General features: G+C 44.5%; 1 protein-coding gene across 1 annotated transcript in view; it reads right to left on the reverse strand.

Annotated features, from left to right (window-relative positions):
- ZNF541 (zinc finger protein 541) overlaps positions 1-27315 on the reverse strand; it is a 1112036-nt gene that overhangs the window by 457290 nt on the left and 627431 nt on the right. Inside the window, exon 9 of the mRNA XM_085627847.1 lies at positions 5726-5789. Coding sequence (XP_085483973.1) covers positions 5726-5789 — 64 coding nt within the window. The remainder of the gene's footprint in view (positions 1-5725; positions 5790-27315) is intronic.

The raw sequence follows: 27315 nt of genomic DNA on the forward strand, positions 1-27315 counted from the left end.
CCTAAAGATCTGAGGAGTCAATCTCTGGGCTGAAAGGCAGGATGGCGAACTGGTAATAGTCTGATCCTACTACCTGTGGAACTGCAGGACTGACCCATGAAAGCTATTATCCTGTAAATCTATCCCATCATTCAAACCTTGTGATCCAAGGAGAGCAGAACAACTGTGAGGGTCATCTTCAACTTTTCATTTTTTAGGAATGACTTCAGCAACCTGAGGTCTAGGATCGGTCTCAAAACCTCTTCCTTGTCGGAGACCAAGAGGAAGTACTGTGAGTAACAACCCATTCCCTGCTCTGATTCAGATGCATTCTCAATCCCTCCCTTGGACAGCAATATGAACACCTCTTTGGAGAGGATAATGGCATGATAACCCAGCATCTGTGTAAACGAAGGAACATGAGCAAGGGTGTCTAGAAAGGGAACCAACGGGAACCTGGAGGACCTATTGATCTGAAGTGATCGAGTGCCAGTAGGGTAAGCAAAGTATTCGACCCACTTTAAGCCCCTTATGTCTGGTCAAAGGTGAACTAATGGGGTTTGAAAACATTGCCGGGAGAAGAGGAGCCAACTGACTGATGCTACCAATTCTGTACCGCTTTTGGCACTGTATCTTCTGTCTGGCTGCACAGACATGCTTTTAACTTATATCCTTTTCACTGTTAGATGCAACACCTTAGTGACAGATTCTTAAGGAATCTCATCTTGCCTTTACATAGCCACCTCCATCAGCTGATGCTACCGCCCAGTAGATTAAAGAGTTAGAGTGATGATATTCAGTGTCTATTTTCCCTCTCATCCCATTCTCCTTTTCTTCTATTGGCCAACATGTTCTTATTGAGTTAGCTGCGTATGCAGTGAGGGACAGAACAGTGCTCGTTCCCGTTGGATCAATATCACAAAGTTGGCGTTTTCTGACAAAGGTTAGGATTTACAGTAGTAAGTGTGTTAAAGTAAGAAGAGTACATGAATATTCTTTTTATTGTTAATTTAAAGTGAGGATATGTGTGGTATCTGTTAATCTGTCTGTTTTATACTTAGATTAGCTCATTACATTCAAGTTTGTTTGAGAATGGTCTGATTTAGAGTGTTCCATGGTATGACTGGACAGAACAGTTGGCACAGTTGGTGTAGATATGAGTTCAACAGGATGTATGTCCCTGTTTCTGGTGGTACCATTTACTTATCAATCTACAAATAGAAGCATTACCTCGTTATCTAATAAAGAGACTACAGAGAATCTGCATTCTCAGGCGTGTTACTACAGCATGCAATTTCGTAAGTGAAAACAACAATAAACTAAGGGGCCGAATCCGATACGGAACTTATGTTTAGGATCGAATCTTATACATTTCCTACCAACCGATTACGATGCAAGAAACTGTTCAGGCTGTCCGATTCGGTTCCGACTGGCATTCGGACAGCCCGAGTCGTTCGGAGCCGAATCATACAGCTCTATGGACACGGTTTACGACCGAGCAATTATGAAGGCTGGGATACAGTGTTTTGAGTGTGAAACTACAGCAGAGTGGGACTATGGTAAGGAGGAAGATGTGGATGTGTTGGAAGTGGTGTAAATGTATTCTAGAGCATGACTAAAGTTGCAGAACATACTAGGGTGGTAGTGCTTGCAATAAATGGGTAAGCAAGGTAGAAATGTATAGGAAAAACATTTGAAGGGCAATGGCCATGAGGCCCTGTCTTCTCAGATTGGTTGCTAGCCTTGCATGGACTTCTGTAAAGGTATTCCTGGAGGCCCTTGTAGTGAGTGCTGGCAAATGGTCAAAGACTGACTAGAAGATTGTAACCTTCCTTTAAAGCTCAAGCAGATTTCCAAAAATAAGAGGTCTTGATTGTGTGTTCCACTACCTATTTTTCAAGGAAGTCTCTTGACCAGGAAGGCACTGACATCACTTCACATTTGTGCTAGGTAAGACATATATCAGACTACAAGAAAGGGGAAATCACATCTTTGTTGGCACAGCCAAAAAACGACTATCTTGATAAGCACAAATTTAAAGAGTGTGCAAATGGTGCAAATGGTGCAAAGAGAATGGACTAGGGGCCTCGCCGCACGCTCACATGTACTTAATACAGGTGGGGGATGGATTGAAGAAAAAAAAAATCTAATCAACAGGCGAGAGAAGGGAATATTTTTTGGAGCCACTCTTCGTCCCCTAGTAACATATAAATTAACAATCAACAAAAAGTGATTCCCAACTGCGAGCGTTGGTATAAGGAGTCATGTCTGTGTTTAAGAAGATCCCTCACTCACCAACCTAGTTGGTGACATGCTTCATCATAGGGATCATACCCGAGGGGCCGAATGCCTCTCGGGTGTGCTACGATGCCCGATTACAGCGGAGCAGGTTTTTGCGTGAAGTGTAGTCAGTGAAAGTGGAAGTTTAAAATTGTCTTTTCTTAGCCCATTTAAATTTTATTAATGGAAAAGTAAGGCAAGGTTAAAAAATTGTGAAAAGTGGATGTGGGGACTGGTTGTAAATGGCCAGTCACATCCTAATGTGAGAGTGCAAATACCAGTCTACATGTTTCAGCCTCCATTAGCGAGAAGCGAGGCTTTCTTCAGGACCAGAGAGTCATGGGGGTATGCACACGCTAAGGCGCACCCTAAACTGTGACACTAAAACACCGCAAAACTTACTGTTACTGTAGGCCTTCAGCAAATTTTGAGAAGCCAGACAATTGTAAGGTGTAGACTGTAGAGGAATCTTACACCATGGATCCTAGGGGGGGTGGGGGGAGGGGAGGGGGTGGCTTAAAGTCACACATACGCCAAAGCCAGGCGCCCTTATGGCACCTGGTTAATCCCGTGTTCCAGGACCCCGAGGATGGATTGAGCCAGTTTAGGGCAGCGAGCCAACTGTGACTACATGTTTTGAATTTTCACAGGCTTTCACGCAAAAGGCAACCATTGGTTTCCTGAGGGTTAATGGGGTTGTTTCGGTGGCCGGCAGCGCAGCAGAGCAGATCAAGTAAGGGGATTTCTCACCTGATCACCACCTTCCTGCGGCAACCAATGTTGCACTACATTTCCCTCACTCCAGACCAGGAGCTCTTTTAGCCGCCCTCCCATTCCCTGTTGCTTGCATGACTCTGGGAGTGTTTTTCTATTGTCCGTGGGGGTCAGAGGAAGAGTTATGTTTGGCTACAAAACAGGTGGACAGCCTTGGCATCAGGAATATATGTATGCAGGCAAATTCAAGATGGAATTGGTTTTAAGCTGTTGGCTCAACCCGGGGCAGGGGTAACACTCTCTCTAGTGTAGGGATGGTGACGTCGCTACAGTGATTGACCATTGCCTGACAGGGCACTCCATTACACATATTGGGAATTCTAGAGGGAATGGTGAATGCGCCATGGAACCAAGGTACAGCCTAGTTGCCTAGGCCATCTCCCATTTGGGTGCCAGGCAGATTCCCACTTTTGGGTGGCTCTGGCATGCATTATTGCTTTGGGGGGACCAGCTTTCATGCTCCCTCTAAGTTGAGAGAGCAGGTGGGTTTGCCTTGTAAAGGACTAATAATGGTGTGATCCGCAAGGGGGCTTTCTCTCCTGGCCCAAGTCAATTGAACCAGGTGATGCCACAGGGGACCTGAGGTGTGGTCAATCATGATTCTTCAGTTTTTAAGAAATATGAGAATGCTGGTAGGAGATTTCCATGTATTAGTTGTACCAATTCATCACTACTGTACATATTGTAAGTAGTAAGGATTTCACTTGATATTTCATGGTTATGATATCTAACAAATATAGCCTGAGAATCTAATATATTTTCTAACATAACAATGGCAGTGAGACTTTAGTAATTTTTTCAGGACTAGCACTGTGGTGAAAAGGGGTGATGGCTGATGTCTTGGGGGGGTTGGGTTTGACTGGTCTCAATGCGGTCACCCACCTGTTGGAGTGGTAGCACAGATATTTAGCATTTTGAGGACCAGTTGTTCAAACAACTGGTGAACAATGCTGGGATCTTCGTTATGTTGGACAAAGTCTATTCATTCATGAAAAATATTTGCATACAGAGTGTTTAGCATTAACTAATTAAAGCTAGGAAGCTATCTTTGGCACAAAGGGATAGATAAAATGACGCTTCTACTCCCAGTCGAGGAAAACTATACTGCATTCCCTACTCATCCCAAGCTTTCTTACCTAAGAGAGAAAGAGGTAATGCAAGTGGTGAAAACCTCCAAGCACCCATCAATGCAATTTAGGTTCTTAGCTTCCTTCATCTTTATTTACAACAGCTGGAGAAAGGATTTGACTGTACATTAGTGGGAAAGCATGATATGCATAACCTGGGTATTACAATATAGTGAGAATGAGAAATACAGCTTGGAATTAACACATCACTTCAAGTAGATATTCACTTTTCTCTACACAAAAAAAGGAGTATGCTGTTCCTCAAGGGTTAACATGATAAAAAGAGGAAAGAGAGAGATATATATGAGAATGCGTACCAAAAGGACAGTTATACCCGTCACCTCCAACCAATAATGTGGGTCCTGAGGGGAATTCCCTCTTTCGGAACTAGTGCCCTCACACACCCAGCCAGCTAGGTGTCATGCTTCATCATTGGGCCTGCTCCTCGTTGGGTTGGCGCTGCAATACCCAACGGGCTCCCAATGAGGGGCTCTTTGGCGGAGATCTTTTGTTCCTTGCCAATTAGTGAGGTGTGAGTGAGGGGCCTAGAAAGTGTAGGTGTGTGTAAAGAGTGAAAGTTAAAACAGGTTAGGTAACCAATATAATTTATTTGACTCTGGTTCCTACCTGATTAAAAGAAAAAGGCGGTTTTGTCTGACATAATAAATCAGAACAAAGTGGTGCTCTACTCCAATAGGTCAACATGTTTCTTGCCTTGACAGCCCCACCGGGTCTATGGCAATTCATCAGGACCATGAATATAATGTGAAACTACCTACACACCGTGGTATATGTGAAAAAACTACCTACCACTTGAAGTATTGCTGCAGGTTAGATACCCTAAGATGTGTTCTAATCAATCTATAAACCTCGCCTCAACAGTATCCGGCGGGCTAATACACCAGCGGGTTCAGTATCCACTTGAAGTATTGCTGCAGGTTAGATACCCTAAGATGTGTTCTGCTCCCACGAGATGATCTTGTGACGTTCTGCAGCAGGCTTGTCTACGAAGTTTACTTCCGTCACCCCTGGGGACGTTTCTAGGATCTAGATGATTCCAAGGGTCAGCGTTTCCAGATAGGGCTTCAATCCGGAGATCTTCTCCTCCATCCTGTCTACTGCTCCTCCCCTAAGCAGCAGAGACCTGGCGGGTAACCAGGATACACACTGTAGGCCCAAAGCATGCCGGAACTTTTCTCTGCCATGGTCTCCCGGAAATGCATTTTCAAAAACTGCCAATATCTCACTCATCTGGTAAACCTTTGCGCTCACATTGTAAAGTACAAACATTTTACTTTCTCTACTTTCTCTACTTTCTACTGCTGTTTACTCCAGCACGCCATGCAGAAATGTTTTGAAATATTACAAGCAATGGTAAATGGTTGCCTGCACTATTTACGTTTACAATACTTGACTAATACAGTAGAGGGATCAGTGATTTCCTGAGTGGACAGTAATACAGTTTGTTTTGCCTTGTGAAAGATGTTTTGTGTTTGCAGAAACATACAAATATTCCTTCCTTCTACTGATTACAATAAAAAGCAAAATTGCAAGTTACAACTTACGGTTCAACACTGAAGATGGTATCATCTTTGACAAATAATTTTCCGCTGGATCCAATAGATTTCCCTGAGAAAAATAAAAGATAAGCTAAAGAGGATTCTCTCTGTTCACAAATGTTCTCACCCACTCGAGAATCTTCAGATTTAAAACCATAACATGAACAATGTATTTATGTTATTTTCCTGTTGCACATGTTGCTCGGATATGAATTTCACTTAAAGAAATGAAAAGACAAGAGGCGTTTGGAAAAATAGGAACAAGTTGGTTTTAATTAAACGCAGCAGCCAGAAGAGTCTCAACAAAATGTGTCTGGGGAAAGTCTCTCGGTGTACAAAGTTTTGGCTAACATTATATACATCTTGTGAGGTACAATAAAGTAATTTCTGCATTTCTGAAAAGCATCTCAGTCATAAATTAACAAGCTCAGCCAACAGATAAGGACACAGATGGCTCTCGACCTCCAGGAGAGCTAGTGTGGGCCAGTGTGTATGTGTCCAGATGTCTGCCATGAGGAGCATGTGATCAATACGTGTAGTGTGCATGTTGTGTCCTGATTGGCTGAGTGTTCCTATATACATGTGTAATCTAGATTTGTGATTTTTGGGGGGGAATACAAGTCTTTGGCTAAACCTGTTTTATTGGGGACAATTTCCTGGGTCCAGCTTGTGGTGCAACTATCTATCTGGGTGCATGTTTGTCTTTGGGTTAAGAGAGACCACACCTGTGACTTATCACTCGACAAGCGTGGGTGTGGGTCGCAGGGCCTGCTGACCACATATTTTTGACTCAGGGTTGATGAGGAGGTTACCTTGGGTAAATCCGACAGCAATGACACAGGTTCATTGGAACTCGGGAAGATTATATGGCAGTCACTGGTATTATTATATTATCGACATTCTCAACACTGCGCGAACAGATGTCATAGCGTACATTGACATTGTCTTTACGGATAGTGACACAGTCATGCTTGCCTAGGTCATAGCGTACATCGACATTGTTTCTACTGGTAACAACATTGTCATTCATGTATGGGTGACATATTAGGGAATACATTGACATTGCATTTATGGGTATTGACATGGTTCTGCAGACAACGGTAATGGTGTTATGAACCCCAATTTACCCCAATATAGGCCTAGGTAGTTGCACTACCCTTTACCTACATCTGTCCTACCACTGTTCTACATAACGGGTCTGGCGCTGACCTTTTACCTAGTTAGGTGCTACATAAATGTTGTGTGGTTTTCTCTGAAAACTAGCTTAATTTATTATGCATGAGGATTTGGAGTATCACAACAGGATTACCATCTTCTGCATAATAACTCTGTATAAGGGTCACCACTATCGTCATCCTTGCCTGACACGCCCATAGTACACTTCTAGGTAGAACCCCTGAGGGTACCTTTGGGCATATAAGCACTACATCTTCCCTGGGCAAACCAGAGGAGAAAGACTTCCATGCTGACACGAGACACTGCGGTCCCTGCATGCAGACACTCCAGCACGCAGTGGTCTGACACCCCTCGCGGGCTGTCCATCTCGAGATCCATCTCGAGACCAAGACAGATTCCTTCGCTCTCCCACATCAGGTAATGGGGGTTGGCTTTATCCTAAGGAGATTCTTGGCTATACACCTACATACATGCTAGGTACACTGAGGTCGATCTAGTTAGTGTTTGCATCGTAGCGCATTATTACTGTCATGTATCATTGTTTTAGCATTATGGTAGAATTCTACCTTTTCTTTACTCTGCTGGTGCTTCTAACTGTATATATCTGTTTCTATTTCATGGTTGTTGCAGCACACGTATTTTATACTAGAATGATGCTGGTTCAATAAATTCTTATTGAAAACGTCCCCACCGTTTATTCTGTGTATATCTCTGAGACCAAGTGAGCACGAGTGACTGAGCGAAAAGTATTGTACTGTTTCCACGATCCCTGAGGTGTCAGTGTTGTCATGTTTGATAGTTGCCAAAGACTATTAGCTTCTTGATAAGAGGGGCTCACAGTGGAACTGTGAGCTAGCTGTTCTAGAGACTAACATATCCTCTGGGGGTGTCTGGAATCAGTCTGGACACCAATCCCTTAGTTTTTGTTGTCTAAACACACAGATCCTATATAGATTTGTAGGAACTACACAACAATGGCATACGTTGACACTGCATTTATTGGTATTGCTGTTGTCGGGCCTGCACATATAATTGTATTAATTGACATTGTATTTACCCATTCCAACACTTCCCCCGCTAGTTGATTCTTCAACTACTCTATCTTTCTCATATGTCATGAGAGTTCTATTTTTCAAAAGTGTGTGTGTGTGTGTGTCTGTTACTTTTCCCCTAGCTATGTGCATACTACCTAATTCGAGGACTGCGTTTTTACAGCAGGAAACTCTCACTTGTAGGAAAATCACATAATAGAAGTACAATAATGAAAACCGGCATTAGTGACATGAATAGTTTGGACACCTGGAGGGGGATCCACAAAAATATACTATGCAACCAGTCCTGCTCCAGGGCAACTCACTCCTTCATGTCGGCTTGCAGACAATGCAGTTCTTGGATGGCACAAGCTAATGTCCTGTTGTCCATATAATTTCCGCGAATAAAAGTACAACAGGAAGTGCCAATCTTGGCACGTACACCCTCCCTTCATCGCGGTCGTCAAGTCCAACACGTACAGATGTTGCATTATCATAAAGCGGATGGCTCTCAGTTCTTCCTTGATAGCGATTATGCTGAGCTCAGTATCATTAATCATATTCAGCAACTCCCATCTGGGTATTTGCAACCAGCGGCCATTTGCCTTTGTTTGCATGGTGAAGAAGGGTATTGACCCTTCGGCGTTAGGCCCCGTCATCCAGAGATGAGCCCGGTGTAGGCAAGGTTGCCACATTGCCAGTATAAATCCATCAACGTGGAGGTGCCCCATTGCAGGTCCGGTACGTACAGTATCACGCCGCAATTCTCATTATTGCCCAACCTTATGATTCCTTTGCTTTTGAAACATAAAGAGTACAGTATAAGTTTCCATACAATTAGAGATTGCCCCTTCCCCTCCAACCATGTGTACCTATTAATCTCTCTACCCCAGATTTCCAGGCACGGGGTTTCTATGCTAGCATTGGACCCCCATGGAACTCACTTCCCCCGCGTGAATGAGATGAGCGTCCCTGTACTGGAATTCCATGTCTGGTGTCCACTTGTCATTAAAGAAGATGGCCCCAAAGATGTTGAGGGCCACCCTGGCACCACAGATGGAGGTAGGAGTGGATGTATTTGTGCACTGGTGCGGTAGTCTTGCTACATCCAGGAACCTCTTTTCTCCAAAGTCCAGTGGCCAAACAGTGTCCTCCCCAATGGTGTCTCTTCTGCACATCCTGTCTACCTCAGATTGGATGTCGTTAGGAGATATAGTGCAGTGGGGTTGGTCTCATATGGGGTGGTGTTTACTAATGTCCTATGGGGTTCTACTCTATGGGGTTGGATCTTTGCTCTGTTCCTACATAGATACAGATGGACAAGGCATTTTGCTCTTTCAGGGGCTATCTCCTGGGATAAGTAAAGACTGTCTGCGCCTATGGCGTGGGGTATCAGGACCGGTTCGTAGTTTGTGTTCCTACAGTGGTCAATTCTTGATACTTGGTGTTTGTAGGAATGTGCTGTGTAGTGCGTGAGGAATACTTGCGTTTGGTTCAGTGTGGATGTATGTGAGGTGAGAGGGGTGTCTGCACATGCATTGCAAGAATGTAAAAGTAGAGTCCAAGAGATTAGGCATACATCTAGCTCCGGAGGGGCTCGAGAGCACCCCAGCTAAATACAGCAAATAAAGAAATACCAAAAAACATAACTTAAAAAGCATTTGTAGGCTGTAGGGTTGTCTTTGGGTGAGGTGTCTGTCGTCTGAGCACCCAGAGGTGTCTTGTCTTTGTGCAGTGCAAAAAATTTCTTTCAAGGGGTTGTTGCAACTACTTGAGCGATTGACCATGTGAAAGAAAGTTCTTTTGAAAGCTTTGGCCGAAGGTATGGCGGGCCCTGGCAGTATTGGTGCACTTTCAGCTTGATCATGGACCTGTATGATAAGAGCTGCAAGTTGTAGGTTAGCTTGGAAAAAATAAATCGTTAGGCAGTTGTCTGGAAAATACCTGCGTTTACATTCTACCAATGCACTCGATCGCTCGATCGTTTAACTGTGAGCAAATTTTCAAAATGGGGTACTGGAAAGCAAGTGCTAAGATTTTTGGAGAATGGTGAGTTTTATACTGTTTTTAGACATGCTACGATTTTAGGGGAATGGGGAGTTTTAAACTGCTTTAATGCTCTTTGTAATTTGCGTTTCCCCCTCTCCTAGCTGCAGTGGGGACAGTACGCTTTCCTGAGGGGTGCTTCGTTTAAAGGTGTGACTTTTTGATCGGGTCAGGGGTTTCCTTTCGCCATACATGTGCTGCGTGCAATTGTGAAGGGAAGTGGATGTTTGGATTTTAGGCTAATGTTTCGGTTGACACGTGCGCATCCCTTGGGTCTCTGCACGTGGCATAGAATGAGGTTTTTCTTTAATTAGGCTGAGTTGCTGGGTCACACCCTTCTTCTGGAAGGATCGAGAATCTTTGGGCTGTTTTCTGAGGGTCCCCGTGGGCGGTTACCTGTGTTTTTGGGTGTTGCTTATTTTAACAAGGGATAATGGAAGTGTTTGGAACGTCGTGTGTGGACCTTCATTGGACCCTGCAGAAAAAATGGCTGAAACTGTGTTTGTTTGCAGCGTTTTCTCAGCAAGAGTCAGGGGTCTCGTTGGGACTTTATGTGTCCGGCCTGATGGAGGTGGCGCTAATGAATTTGATGGGGTTTCCTAAGGACTGGAGTCATGTGATTGCCGGGAAGCCCTTCTGTGGTTCCGGTGACCTGGATGTGACCATGACTGAGATAGGGCCTCTCGCTTCCATGGATGATGCTCCATGAGGCCCTGTGTTGGAAATGGGGGTCTCTAGTTGGCAATGGTTTGCACCTTTGTCCAAGCAAGGACCCTTCTTCCTAGTCAGAATAAGGGGGATACACTCCTGAAATACCCCTGCTCACCCACTTGGTAGCTTGGCACGAGCAGTCAGGCTATCTCAGAGGCAGTGTGTAAAGAATTTGCACATACCCAACAGTAATACAGTGAAAACACTACAAAAGGACACCACACCAGTTTAGAAAAATATCCAATACTCTATATATTCAAAACAAGACCAAAACGTTAAAAATCCACCATACAGTACTTAAAAATATGCACCTTGCAAGAATAACCTTAAAAATGAAGTTACCTGAAGTCAGTACCTCCGTTCGGTGCTACGGCGGTGCTGAAAACAACAAGACTCCAACAGTTCCATCTGACCAAGTTGGTCAGGGTGTCGGCAGACTCATAAACAGTACTTTTTCTTGTGGCAGATCACATAGGTGTGGGCCGGTCATGGCAACTGTCACGGGTGCGATGTGAAGTGTAGCGGTGCGGCATGCTGTGCCCTCAAGTCGCGGTGCAGGCTGTGGCTCGGTGACGTTTGTCCAGCGGCATCGGTAAGACCAGCGCTGCAGTGCGGAGTGAAGGCAGTGCCCGTTGCGGTGCTGACAGATCACGGTGCAGGCGACAACGACAGTTGCGGGAGCGTGCGTCTGTCGGTCCGGACTGCGGTGTGGGACAGGGTAGTGCATCGTGAGACTTACCATCGCTGCCCCCAAGCCAGGGTGCGGTCACAGATGTTGAAGTCAGCAGGCAGTGACGGCATTGGTGAGACCAGGGTGGCAAAGTGAAGTGAGGCGGTGCGGAGTGCGATGCCCACAAGTCATGGTGCAAGTAGCGCTTGGTGATGGCGGCATCGATCGTTGTCGTCTGTGAAAGCAGGTTTGCAGTGCAAGATGCGGCGGTGCCCTCTGTGGTGCCTTCAAGACACAGAGCCAGCAACAAAGTCGGTTGCTTTCCCCCCTCTGTGGCAACTAAAACCACGGTTCCAGAGGAGGTACCCAGAGGTCAGTGAAGTCTTTGCGGTCCCTTAGACTTCCGAACAAGAGGCAAACTCTACTTCAAGCCCTTGGAGATACTCAGCAACAAGCTGAGAAAGTTCAGTCCAGTCTTTTCACTGCCCAAGACAGAAGCAGCAACTGCAGGCCAACCAAGCAAAGCAACAACCCAGCAAAGGGGCAGTACTACTCCTGGCAGTTCTTTCAGCTCTTCTTCGCAGGTTCCTTGATTCCAGCGAGTTCTCTGAAGTCTTTTATCTCCCTGAGACTTCCAACAGGAGGCAAGCTCAACCTCAAGACCTTGGAGAAAACTCTAACAGCAGATGATGAAAGTACAATCCAGTCCTTTTCCTGCCCAGGACAAAAGCAGCAAGCAGCAGGCCAACACAGTAGATCACACAGCAAAGTGGCAGTTCCTCCTGACAGCTTTACCATCTCTTTTTCATGGCAGGTTCCTTAGTTCAGCAGTAATCTAAAATTCTGGGGTCTGGGCCCCAATATTTATACTCAGTTTCTCTTTGTTCTTTGGGGCAGAGAGTGTCTATGCTTAGTCCAAACTAGTTTGGTCCTCTCTGGCCCAGCTTCCCAGCAGGAGGTGGAGACAGCATTGTCCAAGGCAGACAGGGCATATTCAGGTGAAAGGGAAATCTCCTCCCACCACTCTAAAAGCAGGGTAGGCCTAATTAGGTGCTAGTGAAACTCCTCCCACTACTCTAAATGCAGCCCAGGTCTATTCAGCCCACCCCTGACTCATTAAGGAAAGGCAGGACACACATCAACCCCCCCCCCCCCACCTCCCAGTGGCTGTCTGAGAGAATGCGTATCCCATGCCCCTGTCACTACAAAACCACACAGTCAATCCACAAACCAGCAGAGGCACACAGGATGGCTAAGCAAGAAAATACCCACTTTCTAAAAGTGATATTTTCAAACACACAATCTAAAAATCATCTTTACTAAAAGATGCATTCTTATATTTTGAGTTCAGGTATAAACTCCATCTTTCGATCTTGTCCCAAGGGGGGAGTCATAATAGTAAAATGTTACAGAGTATTCCCCATGATATCCTATGGGACAGATAGCCTTTCAATAGTGAAAAACGAAATACAATGTGTTTCACTATCAGGACATGTCACACACCAGTACATGTCCTACCTTTCACATACACTGTACCCTGCCCACAGGCATACCTTGGGCCTACCTGAGGGGTGTCTTACATGTAACAAAAGGGGAAGGTTAGGGCCTGGCAAGTAGGTGCACTTGTCAAATCGATATGGCAGTCACAACTGCATGCAGACACTGCAGTGGCAGATTTGAGCACCCTTAGAAAGGCTGCTTGTGTGCAATCAGTGCTGCAGGCCCACTAGCAGCATTTGATTTACAGACCCTGGCACACACAGTGGCGTTACTAGGGACTTACCAGTGAATCAAACATGCCAATCATGGAAACACCAATCCATAACTTAATTTACCTGGACAGCATAGGCACTTTAGCACTGAATAGCAGTGGTAAAGTGCCCAGAGTCCTAAAACCAACAAAAACAGGGTCAAAAACAGGAGGCCAAAAAGCAAAATGTCTGGGGATAAACCTGCTGAAAAAGCCAAGTCTAACACCCTGTGAATATCATTCGGTAAGCCGGGGCGCGGTTAGTAAGCATATCTCTGCACCTGGTGCGTGCGCAGGCAGGGGCGTAACACAGGCCCCCGCAGCCCCCCCCACCCGCGCTCCAGGGGCCCCTTCCGCGAGCACACAGGCTGCAACCACTTAACACTACACACATCCGTCTGGGATGTGAGTTACGTAACATACGTTACGCTTGCCGTAGTTGCACACGTGGCCTCAACATAAATTAAATGGTGCACGGCCGCGTCTGCGCGCTCTTCACCCTTAGGGTGGAGCTGGTCATACTCATGCACATACCACTTTGCCCAATTGAAAATGCGCGTGAGGCAGCTGAGAGGGACCGTGCAGCCTTAATTTAATTATTGCCAGCCCCTAGCTAAGCGTGCCCAGTCTTCTGCCGCCCGCTCAAGCCTTCCACTGAAGCTGCAGGCCAGGCCTTGCCTACCCCCACCTTCAGCCTGGAAGCCGCCGCCTCCATTGGTGCTGATGTCTCCATGGCAGGTAGTTCAAAGCTTTTCTTCAGGTAGGCTTTTCTTCAACTTTGTTATAAACTTTGCACGCTCTGCTGTATTCAATCTACCTCACTAAACGTTCCCCTTCTCTGACATTCCATTCGCTATTCGGTACTCTTTTCTATTTCCTTCCTTTCATCTCATGTACTCCCCTCCATCGCGCTTCTTCCCCCTTTCCTTTATACCTTCTTCTCTCTACTCTCTGCTGCAGTTCTCGCCTGATTACCCCAGTTTTTTAAAAATGTATTTTTGCTTCCCTTCAATATCCATCATCCATTCCATGCCACCTCCTGCAATCCGGACCTTTCTTCCATTCCTTCATGTTTTGCACATTCCCATATAATTCCCGCATTTTTCCCTCATCCCTGCTTCCCCAGTCTCTTTTTCTTCACCCATCTTTCTTACATTACTCCCTGCCTCGTGCAGCCCTTTCTTTCTCTTCCCTGCAGCCCCCTTTTCTCCTGCATTTCTGTCTCGTATCTGCCCTGGCTTCCCCCAGGTCCAGGTGTCAGGACTCACGTGGCTAAGAGCTACACAGCTCTAGTTTGGCTTTAGCATTTCTGATTGGCAGTTGCTAACCCTTCTGCTTTATTCACACCTCTCAAAGTTCACAGACTTGAATGTGTATTTTCTTCATACATATCAGCACGGACCTGATCTCACACAAGCTGATGCCCAGGGTTGGCTAAGGCGCTGGTGGCAACTGGTGGGACAATCTTTTTTTGGTGCCCCCCTCCCCCATAACCTCTTTCTCCATGGATTCATCACTCTCACCCCCCAACAGTGCCCATCATCTCTCCATAGCCCCTCTCCCACATGTATTTCATTTGTTTTAAAGCGCTGGTTTGGGTTGGTTTTAGTTATAAGAATGTATATCTATCCATACGAACACTTTTTTAGCAACATTAGGAATAGATAAGGAAACACGGGGATAAAAAAAAAACATCGCATTCTAACCTATACCATGCACTTTACTTGCAGCTCTTTGATGACAGTTCATAAGTCACTGTTCTATATCAGGATTGTAACTCATGCACTTCTATGACATAAGGTTCTCTGTGACAAAAACAGTAACCCACCGAGCTATCTGCATAAAATGCAGTTCTGTGATCTGCTTTGTACCAGTGTCCTAAAATTGGCCCAAGAGTGCGGGGGCCCTGAACTCCGGGGACACTGTGCAAGGGCCTGAGAGCTCTTGACTGGTTTCAGGGCCAGGGGGCCCCGCCGTGTACGTTTGCAGGGGGGCCTCCACAAGTTTCGTTATGCCACTGCGCGCAGGCTGTGAAGGTCGCCGATGGAGACCCCTTTTCCTAAATGTGGGATATTTCGGACCTGTTGCCCTCGGCGGGAACCAGGGGCTTCTTGTCTGATGGTACGCTAGTCCTGCTGCTATGGAGGGGCATGTTCCATCAAGCTTATCTTTTGGATCTTGGAAGGAATTTGGGGAAAGGAGGAGGAGGCAGAATGTCTGGCCCACGAAGGGGTCAGGTGTGCCGCTGGGGCGTGCTGTGAACTAAACAGGCGGATCCACAGGGTGGATTTCTCCATTGACTTGGTGCCAAGTTTCAGCATGGCTGACAGGGCTCTGTGGTCATCACAACCCTTTTCTCCCAAGTTCGGCGGCTTCTACCAAGAGGTCGTGTGCGCAGTTGGTACACTGCCACGCTAGTTCATAGAACTCTAAGAGGTTTCCGTATAGTTCAGGACTACCCTCTTGACAGGGGCTCAACGGTTTGGGATCACTCTGGCATGCATTCCCATGGCGTGGAAGGATGTTACTGGTTTGTGCCCTAGAGTCTCCAAGGGAGGAACAGGCTACAGTTCCATTCTTGGTGAACAGGATGGACATCCTAAGTTTGGATAATAGGTCCCACCCCAATATGTTAATTGGGGAGACGGATAGTACAAAAGCATTTCCCTGAATATATTCCCTCCTACTTCCAGCTCGAGGGGTTCTGTAATGGTGACCTTGGTTGCAGAACCAGATTCCCTGCACTTTGATGGTGGTCTTAGATATAGGAACTGACCCTTCCCACAAGCATTACCTGGCTGCTTCTGTATCCACCAGGAAGTGGTATGGTGTCTCACTTATTAGCATCGTGACAACAGGGCCCTCCTCAGGGCTGTCCCAGGCTGTCAGCGGAGTGAGCACGTTTTTAGGTACCAGGGTGGGCCTTGGTGTGCACCCCCTGCCTATCCCATGTATTGGCGGGCCCTACCCTATGCTTTCGCCAGAGGAATCGGAGCCTTCCTTCCTGATACTGCTAGCTCTGGGGTTATATGTGTGGTGTGTCAAGGCCACTCTGCAGATGGCCCATTGTCTTAGCAGGGCTATTTTCATATCTCTTTCCTGACCCACATGTTTGGCCTGAATGTACGTTTTGGAGCTTTCTATGGTATTGGTGTTGAATGTTCCCCCCTTAGGCCAGGGAAATGGGTGAGTCTTGGTATGATCAACCACTCGCTGCAGTGTCTATCTAGTCTCCAAGCACAGTTGGGGGACTTTCCTTGCAGATGGCTTAATGGAGTCCCCTTGATGGATTGGGGAACTTGTTATAAGGATTTTGCCAATTTGCATTGTCTCCAGATTCTTAAACCAATCACAGATTCTTCTCTAATCAACTTCTAGTCTATTTTGGGGAACTGTGACCACGGGGTGGTACTGAAAACTTTTTACTGGTTACGAGCTCTATAAAAAATCAATGCATTGGAAAAAGGACATTTAACACTAAACAAAAGACGAATGCAATGAAATAGTAACTACCTGAAACAGAATACAATTGTTAGTTCAGAGCAGTAAAAGTTGATTTGTAGCAACCAGCTAGCCAACGTTAAAGTTTGATATAGGAAAGGCTTACTAACATGACATACCATTTAAACAAGTAGTAAATTGCAAAATATGACAGCACCACAACATCAATAAATGCATAAAATGGAAAATCTAAAAGAGACTAAGAGAGAAAAAGGTTGACAGAATAAATGATTACTTTGTCCAAAAAACCTTAGCCCACTCCTAGCACCTACGGCACGAGGAGAGGGGATGCTCAATGTATTACGCAGAGCTTAGTGAGCCTGATAGTCTGTCACTATCATCTCGGCAGACAAAGGTAGCCGTGCTTTGTGCGGAAAAAGGAATAACCTAACAACTATAGGCCCTCTGTGGCCAGACATAAGCTACGCCTTATTTCACCAAAGTCTACCTTTTCCAAAATGTTCCGAATTACACCCTATGTGACACCTGAGGGTACTGCATACCAACTGCCGGACGTCAGCGGTCTAAGCACACAAATCCACCTTTTCACTTCTTTTAAATCCCCCCAGTGTTAAGAGGCCCTGGACTTATCTAAGAAAACAAATTTCACAAAAAAATAAGATTGAGGTGGTGACCCTATATGACATACCAACGATCGGGGGTGTACTGTTGTGTCACGCCCCAAATGTTAAAGCTAAAAAGTAACCCTATACAACACACCTAGAATCAGGGGTGTACTGTTGTGTCAAGCCCACTTGTTCAAGCTAAAAAAAAAACTGTAGCTACCTTCATCTTTCTCTATCGTGCGGACTAGGGAAAAAATTATCTATGCGCTTGTCCTAGTTTGCCATATGCCACATGCTTGGACTAAGGATCAGATGTGATCTCTTACCCTTGTGACAGGGGCCTCCGGACGGACCTCTGCAGAAGTTCTAATTAATTATGGCATCTGCTCACCGATCTGGTTTACACAGATGAATCAGTTCAGGCAGGGCTCCTTGTCCTTCGGCAGGAGTCAGGCTCAATAAACCAATCTCTCCTATCTGGCTCGCCAAAATGTTGCTTGGATATGTATTTACCTTAAAGTAATAAAAAGACAAGAGGCGTTTAGCTAAACAGGAACAAGTTGGTTTAATTAAACGCAGCGGCCAGGAGAGTCTCGAAAGAATGCATCTGGGGAAAGTCTTTCAGTGTACAAAGTTTTGGCTGACATTATATACATCTAGTGAGGTACAATAAAGTAATTTCTGCATTCCTGAAAAGCATCTCCGTCATGAATTAACAAGCTCAGGCATCAGATAAGGACACAGATGGCTCTCAACCTTGGGCAGAACTAGTGTGGGCCAGTGTGTATGTGTCTAGATGTCTGGCATGAGGAGAGCGTGATCAATACGTGTAGTGTGCATTTTGTGTCCTGATTGGCTGAGTGTTCCTATCTACATGTGGTATCTAGCTTTGTGTTTTTTGGGGGGGAACGTGTACCTAAACCGTTTTATTGGGGCCAATTTCCTCAGACCTGCTTGTGGTGCAACTATCTATCTGGGGGATTGAATAGGGTTTTTCCTGGGTGCGTGTTTGTCTTTGGGTTACGAGAGACCCCACCTGTGACCTGTCACTCGACAGGCGTGGGTGCAGATCGCAGGGCCTGCCTGACTACATATCCCTGACTCAGGGTTAATGGGGAGGTCACCTTGGGTAAATCCGATAGCAATGACACAAATTCGCTGGAACTTGAGAAAATTTTATGGCATTCACTGCTATCATTTTTATAGACATTCTCAACATTGTGCGCACATTTGTCATAGAGCACATTGACATTGTCTTTACTGATATTGACACAGTCATGCTTGCCTAGCTATAGCGTACATCAACATTGTTTCTACTGGTAACAACGTTGTCATTCATGCATGGGTTATGGCATGCATTGAAATTGTTCCTGCCGGTATCAACAGTGTTGGGCGGGGATAGATCAGGGCATACACTGACATTGCATTTATGGGTATTGATATGGTTATGCAGGCACAGGTTATGGCATACGTTGGCATTGCATTTATTAGTATTGCTGTTGTTGGGTCTGCACATATCATTGTATTCACTGACATCATATTTACCCATTCCAACACACACTTATACCAAAAATGCTTGTCTCAAAGAATCGTTCCCCACCGAACGCATAATGCCTATTGATTACATCCCTGGTAGCTTGTTACATCAAAACCATTTCTTAAATCCTGTTGTTTAGTGGTTAATGTTTGCTGGTTAAGCCACGCTTGTTTGATAATTCGCGCCTGTTTTTAGGTCTCGCCTACCAGCTGTCTGGTAGGCAAAAGACCTACTGTGAACATACAGTGAGCTTATATCCCACCCACTGCTTACAATTGGTTGGCTTTCTTGTCACATTAATTTGCTTTCTTCTTACTTGACAGCTTGCTTTGTCTATCTTCCATTTGTCTCTCCCCTGGAGCACATCCTCTTTATTTGTGTTCTTCCACTGCTCACTTTCAGGGAACTACTTTTTTATTTTTATTTCAGCACTCCAAGAAAGTGCATATGTTTTCTTGCATTCTTCCTCATATGCTGGTTAACTCCCCAAATACCCCCCCCCCATCACACACTCCACATTACTCCTTCTTCCCCCTAGTTTGTTCTAATGTGTACTTAGTTGTAGGCTTAGTTGTAGTTGTATACACTCAGTTACGGTATTAAATATGTTTATATGATATATAACAAGTTTAAACAAACACTTGGTCAGCTCTGAATAAGTGCTCATCTTTATCACCTACACACTACATGCTTTATAGGGAAGGACTGGAAGAGTAGGATACAAGTGAACTCCCCCACCACACTTAGTGCTTCTAGAGGTAAACTCGTGATTTGGTTTGCTTTTATTGCTTGCTAGTTTTCAATACTAAATACTCAATGACATTGCTTTCTTTGCTTCAGAGACGAGATATTGTAAAAAAGGAATTTGTTAAAAAATAAATGAGGTGTTCAGATGCTTTCTGCCAGTTTGCAAAGCTGCAGTTTTTGCCCCTGGCACTTCCCCACAGGGGAGATCAAAGGGCCAGGGTATTAGCGGGGTCCACTGGGGGAGACCACCTCACATTTTAAAAGAGGGAAGGAGGGGCAGGGCTGCCCCAAGCTAGGGAAATACTTCTGCCAGCTAGAGGGGCGTGTTAAAGAAGCATGTCTGGTGCACAATTGAGACTGCTGAAGCATAGGAACAAGAAGTGAAGGGTCACTCGATGTGCCTGATTGAATGAGGCACGGCTACAGGAAGTGGACGTACACCAAGCATGCCTGAGTAATAGAAGGCATATGAATTTGTGTATAGACTATGACCACAGTCTGTTTTGTTTGTCATGAATAATTGGGCATAGCTATCGTAGCGTCACATAGCCATGGCCACCTGGTACTGGATGAAGCGTTTAATGGCACCAAGACAGTGGTCGGTAGAGAAGGGTGTGCCTTGCAAGGAAAGTTCACGGGAAGGAAATTCCACAAAGCTATCTTTTATTTAAATAGAAAGCAGAGCCCATTGAAAGGATCGCTTGTAAGCCAATAAACGGCGGCCTCTACTCTTACAAACAAAAAAGGGTGGGTTTTCCTTATTGGGAGGCAGGTGGTCCACCGCCTCATGGCTATCATCGCTATGATGAGATGATTATTGGGGTTGTCCATTGCCTTTGAAATTTCTATTTTTGCCCAAAGTATTTAGTAGAAGTGGAGGTTGTTTAAGTGCTATGCGGTCAGAGGGATCAGTGAGTTTTCAGGCATAAGAGCTCTGACAGCTTGTTTGCTTTATGCGGGCACTGGTGTGCGGGCCTCGCCTTGTTTTCACTGCTGTTTGGACAGGCCTGGTGTAAAAGGACTGTTTACACTGCTCTCAGCAAGCTGCTTGCACAGGAGAGGGGACAGGGCTCAGAGGTGCTGAGCCATGAAGCCGAGACAGATCCCTGCCATTGAACAGTCTATTTTATTGTTGAAATTGCAGACTGTAATGAGACATGGTTGGTGTATTTCCTGAAGTTGGTGGACATGGCTGGTGTAGTTTGACTTTGAAGTAAATGGCACTGGGAAGGCAGGTAAAGCAAAGGTTTTCATCTCTACAAAACAATGGCTTTGTGGACTGAGAAGGGCATTCAACTTTTATTAATTCATTTGTATTTATTCCCGTTCTTCCATGTTTTTTAAATTAGCTATACATAAACTTTTCGTTTAAGTAATGGCCGCTACAGCAAATAGTATTGATATCTCAGACCTGCAGTCTCTTGCCTCACAGGTCAAGTAACCATACTCCTGCATCACCAAGGCTTTGGCTTCCCCTTAAATCAGGATGCCCAACGTAGGTCCAGGAGTCCTGGATCCAGGCCACATTTCAGGACATGCATTTAAGATAACTGTAGATTCAATTAATTTAAATGGAATATATTTCCTAAATTGTTGGTTATTTTCAAAATCAGGTGTGGACTGGCCTTCTGGATCTAAGCTGGAACCCCCTACTTTAAAGATTATGGCTCGCCCCAAGTACTTTTCATGCAGCCATGGTAGCATCCACCTACTTGTTTCACTTCCCACGTACCCCCACACCCAGTGGAATGTAATCTGTGGGTGGAAACCATTAATTCAGCTCAGCATGGATACCTGTTTTAGCCGCTGACCACAGATGCAGATCTGAACACGCCTATGTATGTACCCATCTTCTGACCACACTTTAAAGACTAACAGAGCACTTTGTAAACTGTAATAATGTAAATCACCACATTGACTACGAAATGTGACGATCTCTAATATACATGCATATTTCTCTCTTTGTGGTAAATTTTCCCTTTCATGGACTACTACTTCAGAAGGATTACAAAGCCATGACTCCCGTTAAGGCCTCCACTGTGATTTAGAAAATAAAATAATTCTTTAAAAAACACAAACTACAACCCTACCTGCCCTGTGGAAACTCTGTGGGACCTCTCTGATTATCTTTTATAGATGAGTTCCCGGAGAAGGAGGAGGGCGATCACGGTGCAAGACCATTTTCTATACGTTTCTGCTGAATAATTTTCACTGCTTGTGGCTTCACTCGGCTTTTTAGTAAGCGCTACCTAACCATTTAGTTTAATTAATGACCCAATAGCAAACAAAACCAATATCTGAGAGTGGTAGTCTGTTGTCTCACCCGGGAAGTCATAATCCTGCTGTTCCCCACAAGGTTCATTTGCACCTTCTTTTGCAAGTGATAATGCCGCACATGTACTATTTCTGATTGGGTTCTCCTCACCAGGAAGAACACCGCCATTACTATATCTTAACTGCGTTTTTCAAGTATTACTATGATGTACTTTTCTCTTTACTGGTAATCGTTGTATATCAACCTAGAAGCAGCGGGAGTATCGGCACAATTCAGTTTTAAGTAATTCTCAAGGAGCTTATAAGGAGAAGTGTTTGATCGTACCCAGCATGGGTCGAAGCCAGTTGGTGAGGGCACACATTGTCTGCCACACGCAAATGTTTTGGTGTAACCCGTTTGTCATTATAGTTATGAAATTATCATTCTGCATAAAATAAACTGTACACATTTAAATATTTTTCATAGTACTTGTCCGAAGAGCTTCAGAAACACCTTGGATAATAATTGTGATATGCTGTGACAGCCAACGGCGAACAGGGATTTGCGCAACCAGTTTCATGAATGGCACATCTCAAACCCAGAAAAACAGCTAATGGGTTTCGAACCTTTAGAGAGGCTAGCGAAATATGGTTGAGTGACCCAATGCATAATTGAGATCTCTTGTTGAGCAGTTCATTTCTCTTTGAAATATATTAAGCCATTACTGGTCAAATTTTCATTATGCCTACAATACTAATGCAGAGACTTAATTTTTCCTAACAAAGGCTCATTAAGTAGTTTTTTGGCCTCTCCTACTGACAGCTTTAGCTGTTTGTTGTCGAAAAAAAATGTATATTTTCCACAATCACAAATACTTAGAGAGGAAGTTAAGTTAGCCCATTACTAATGATGAGTTGGCTTACTTCTCTATCTGGTTTGCATGTTTGTTTATTAGAGTCCCTTACTCTTCTTGTGTGTGTCCATCCCCTGGACCGTAGCTGGTTTACAGTGCTTCTAACGGGGTGAATTGCATTCTTTCACTGCTTTCAATGAGGGAACTGTTTTTTTCCTTTTTCTTTCACAATTCCATAAGTGTTCAAGTAGTTTCTTGCTCTCTACCATGGGTGTTCCTTAATGCCTCACATCCCCACACTGCCTTCTCAATGTTCCACTGTGTGACATTTTAGCAATCCCAGAGTGCACTATTCTGCCCACTTTCAAGTTGTGTCAATCCCTCCTTTGGTGTAGGGAGTTTGGTAGCCCACCCTAGGGGTGTGGCAATCTCTGGGCTACATCCTCACGGAAAAAAACGGTTTGGCAACCGTTTTTCACTCTCTGTTCCTTCCGCCAGCCCCTCTTAATCTTCTCCCACCCCTCCCCATTCTGCTCAGCTGTTTTTTTTGTTATCTTCTACTCCACCCCCTCCAATCCTCATTTGCTCCCTCATCCCTCTCTGTCCCCCTCTTTGAAAACTGTGGAGGTCTAGGGCTACAGTCCATAAGGAAGCCAGGCTCCGAGATGTATTATATGGTGTGGTTGTGTGACCTCACTGTGTAATACATTTATGAAACTGTCTTGGGTCTAGTCAGGCTTGTTTGTAAAACCTTCTGCTCAACTCTGGGTAGCTGTGGCTTCGAGCAGCAAGTCTTAAACAAAGGAACTAATGTAAAGCACTTAGACACATCAAAAAACAGAATAAGAGTCACACAACACGAAAGGAATCAAACACCATTTTATAAACATAAGTTTATATTTTTATGAATTTTTAGACATCAAAATGAACAAAATTCACTGGAGAGTTCCAGAGATATAGATTTTTAAGTAAAACGTCAGTCTTAGCTTTTTAGTCAACAAGCATTGGTAACTGTAAAGTTTGTAAACTTTTGAAAAGTTTTATAGAGTTTTGTTTGGGTACTCTAGACCAGATTGGGCGACCAATGCCGACAGGGAGAAGAAAACAAGTTACTTACCTCACGCGTGACATATGTGTCTTTATGAAAAATAAATATTTGTAATATATGTATAGCTAAAGATTAATGGAAGAAGACATGGGTAAATAAGTATCTAAATACAGTGATGTAATATCTGACGTCATCAGCAGAGGATTGCGGTCGCGTGAGTTATAGTTGCCTGCACTAACTATAACGGGGGAATTTCATTGGTTTTTTACGAGTGAAATGTCCAGCTAACTATAACATGTGTGAAACCTATGGTTTTTTAACTGAATATATTTATATATATATACATATATATATATATATTATCTACTGGCGGTCGCCAGTAGATAGTTATAGTTACAACCTAGTTTCCATAGGAAATCTCAAAATTCTATTTTGAATAACTTTGGCGCCGGTTGACGAATCCTCACGAAATTTTCAAAACTAATGGGGCGCTCTGTTCAGCTCCTACCCTGAAAGTCTCGGGGTGATTCATCAAGCGGGCTCCGAGAAAAAGGGGGGTCCCAAAACGCGTTTTCCCCATGCATTTTTCCATAGGACCTTTAGACGCAGCTACAGCCCGAACGGCTGAACAGAATTACGTGGAATTTGGCAGAGAGGTAGCCATAAGGTCAAGGAAGTGCCTTTTGCAGGTCTGGTGTAAATCCGTTCAGTAGTTCCTGTGAAAGTTAAAAGTAAAATCATATACATATCTGGGCGGAGCCTAACCACACATCTCATTGTGAGATCTGATTGGCTGTCAGCACTTCATCCAAGCAGTGTTGGCAGCCATCTTGGGACCAATATACATGATAACACCTCATTAAAAAGCATTGCAGTTAATAGAAGGTTTTAAGACTTTAGTTACATTATAAATCATTTGTTGATGGTACCATACTCATTTTAGGAATTGTGGTATGTTCTAAGGTGATTTTACCATGTGAAAAAGCCTTCTGCTGGGATATCATGAATCATGTTTGAGAGAAAACTATTTTCACATGCTTTTCCCACAGAGGTTTGGAAGGTGATCTATAAGCTAAACTGAGAGCATATTTTCTGTAAATTCACATTATCTTTCTCAGTCATGTGAGAATGAAGTCTGACATTCTCAGTAAAACATGTACATCCAACAAGGGCAGAGACTGTCAGTTGATTCCTTTGTGTTCTACTGCAGCTTCCCAGAGTGTTCCAAAGAACAACTAGAGCGCTAACAGTCTTACTTATGACAAAGGTATGGCACACCTGAAGCCATCTTGATTGGAATAAAGTGGTAACATTTAAAACATTTAATTTAAAAAGGAACAAAATGAGAGGGTTCATTTTGCCATAGAATGTATGATTAGTGCTGCAGAAAGAAAAATTAGGGCACATTTTGAGTGACTTCACAAATCCTCTTCTATTTCATTAAAAAATTCTGACATGCAGACTGAAACATGCACTTTCAATACCAGCAGCAGACTTCCCTGGTGAGCAGTAGCTTTACTACAGTGAACTAATGAGCGACTAGAGTGCTAACATTCTGAATGTATGGCAAATGTGTGACACATTTGAATGCCTTCTTCATTGAATCAAAGTAAAAAACTGACAGTATGCCTACTGAGGAGACTGCAGTAAATGAGGAAATTAGGAATCTTCATAACAAGGTTCCTGTAGTAAGTATTCACGCAGGTTAGTTGAAAGGTTTACTTCTTTATTGGTTAAAACCATAGACGCATCTTCAGCTTGTCAGTTACAGCATAGCACTACACAAGTCTCTCATCAACATTCCAAGGTAGACTTCACACCAACATTCCACGACTGTACCATTGTGGGGAAAAGGGGAGGGGTGGGTGGAACATACCAAGGGAGGAAGTTACAACACATCTTCCTTCCCTAACAGACCATCAATGGAAAAACAAGGAAGAGATAATGCCTACAGAGGTAGGCAAAAACTGAACCCCTAACTGGGTACTCTAAGAGTGGTGTGAGCCTAAGTATAAGAACATCCTGCTTGACTTTGGTCTCTCATACTAAAATCCTTGTGCCAGCATGGAGTGTATCTTTGGCGATACCCTCTCCTGATTTGAGTCTTAACCACCCCAGCACCTTGTCCTTGACCTCTGTCATCCTCTTTGTGGATACCCCCGTTGTCGTCCCCTGCCACCCTGTCCATACTCCATTTCTTACCATCCTCCATAATAACCACGTTCCTTTTGACCTCCTTTATTCTACCCGGAGGGTAGTATTTGCCTCCACTACCACCCTGTATATCGGGTTTCCTGATGTACACACTTTGCCCTGGACTGAGGGATTTCTCCTGTGTCCCCCACCTCCTATTATACCATTCCTGGTACTTCCTCTGCCGAGTATCAGTCCTAGCTTTGAATTCACTCAAGTTGACCAATACCCTCTCCTTCGGACCCAACCAGTTTGGGGACAACTTTGTGCCTGCCTTCCTTCCCCTCAATAGTTCAAAGGGTGACTGTCCCGTTGACAGACTAGGTGTTGTGTGGTATGCCCATAGCATATCCCTAATAGCCGGCTCAACAGCTAACCCTGACTTTTTAGCCAGTTGTATGCACTCCTTCATCATCCTATTTGCCCTCTCCACCTTCCCATTGGCTCTTGGACAATATAGGGGTGTACGTACATGTGATATGGACATGTCTTTGAGGAACTCCCTCATTTCCTCCGACACAAACTGCACCCCGTTGTCAGTAACCAAGGTGGAAGGAATGCCTTCCCTCGAGAATATTTCGCTCATGAACTCTATAAGTGTCTTGGTATTTATTGAGTTCACAAACTTGCACGTTATCCAATTTGAGAAATAGTCAATTAAAACTAATAGGTACCTGTCCTGAGGTCCAACGGACCTGATGGGCCCTGTAATGTCCAATCCTAGTTTGTCCCATGGGACCATGGGGACTTCCACCGGTATAAGCGGTGCATGTCTTATGCTTCTGGATTTGTCACTAATACTGCATGAATAGCAATCCTTCACTTTGTCCTCCATGAGTTGATCCATCCCTGGGAACCAGTAAACGGCTCTTAAGCGTGCTTTACACATACTCCTGCCCATGTGCCCCTCATGGGTGAGATCAATTATCTTTGATCTCAACCCCTCCGGGGGTACTATCTTTCCTGACTTGAGAACGAATTTCCCTTCTATAGACAAATCATTGCGTACATTCCAGTACGGCTGGATGTCTTCCGCCAAATCCTTGCACTTATTGGGCCACCCTTCAGTAACCCTCCTTCTCACTTCCACCAGATTGGCATCCTGTTCTGAATGCACATCCCATACTTCTTTAGTCACTGCAGGTATCTTGATCTCCATCACCTTTTTTTTCTCAGTTTCTGATTCCGCACCATCCTCTAATGGTGATCTAGACAGAAAGTCTGCCACCTTGTTTTGGTGACCAGGTAGATAACCCACTTTAAAATTGAAGCTTTGTAAGCCCAGTATCCATTTAGCAATACGGGGAGTAAGATTTTCCAATTCTTTTTTTCCAAATAACCCCACTAAGGGTTTGTGGTCCGTGTGTACAGAGAACGGCATGCCCCACACATAGAAATTGAAGTGTCGGATCGCCCAGTACACAGCCAAAGCCTCTTTCTCTATCGTGGAGTAATTAGATTCGGCTGCTGACAGAGTTCTTGAAGCAAACGCAACCACATTTGTACCATCCTT

Source organism: Triturus cristatus, chromosome 9, assembly GCF_964204655.1.
Source record: "Triturus cristatus chromosome 9, aTriCri1.1, whole genome shotgun sequence".
Classification (NCBI taxonomy): Eukaryota; Metazoa; Chordata; class Amphibia; order Caudata; family Salamandridae; genus Triturus; species Triturus cristatus.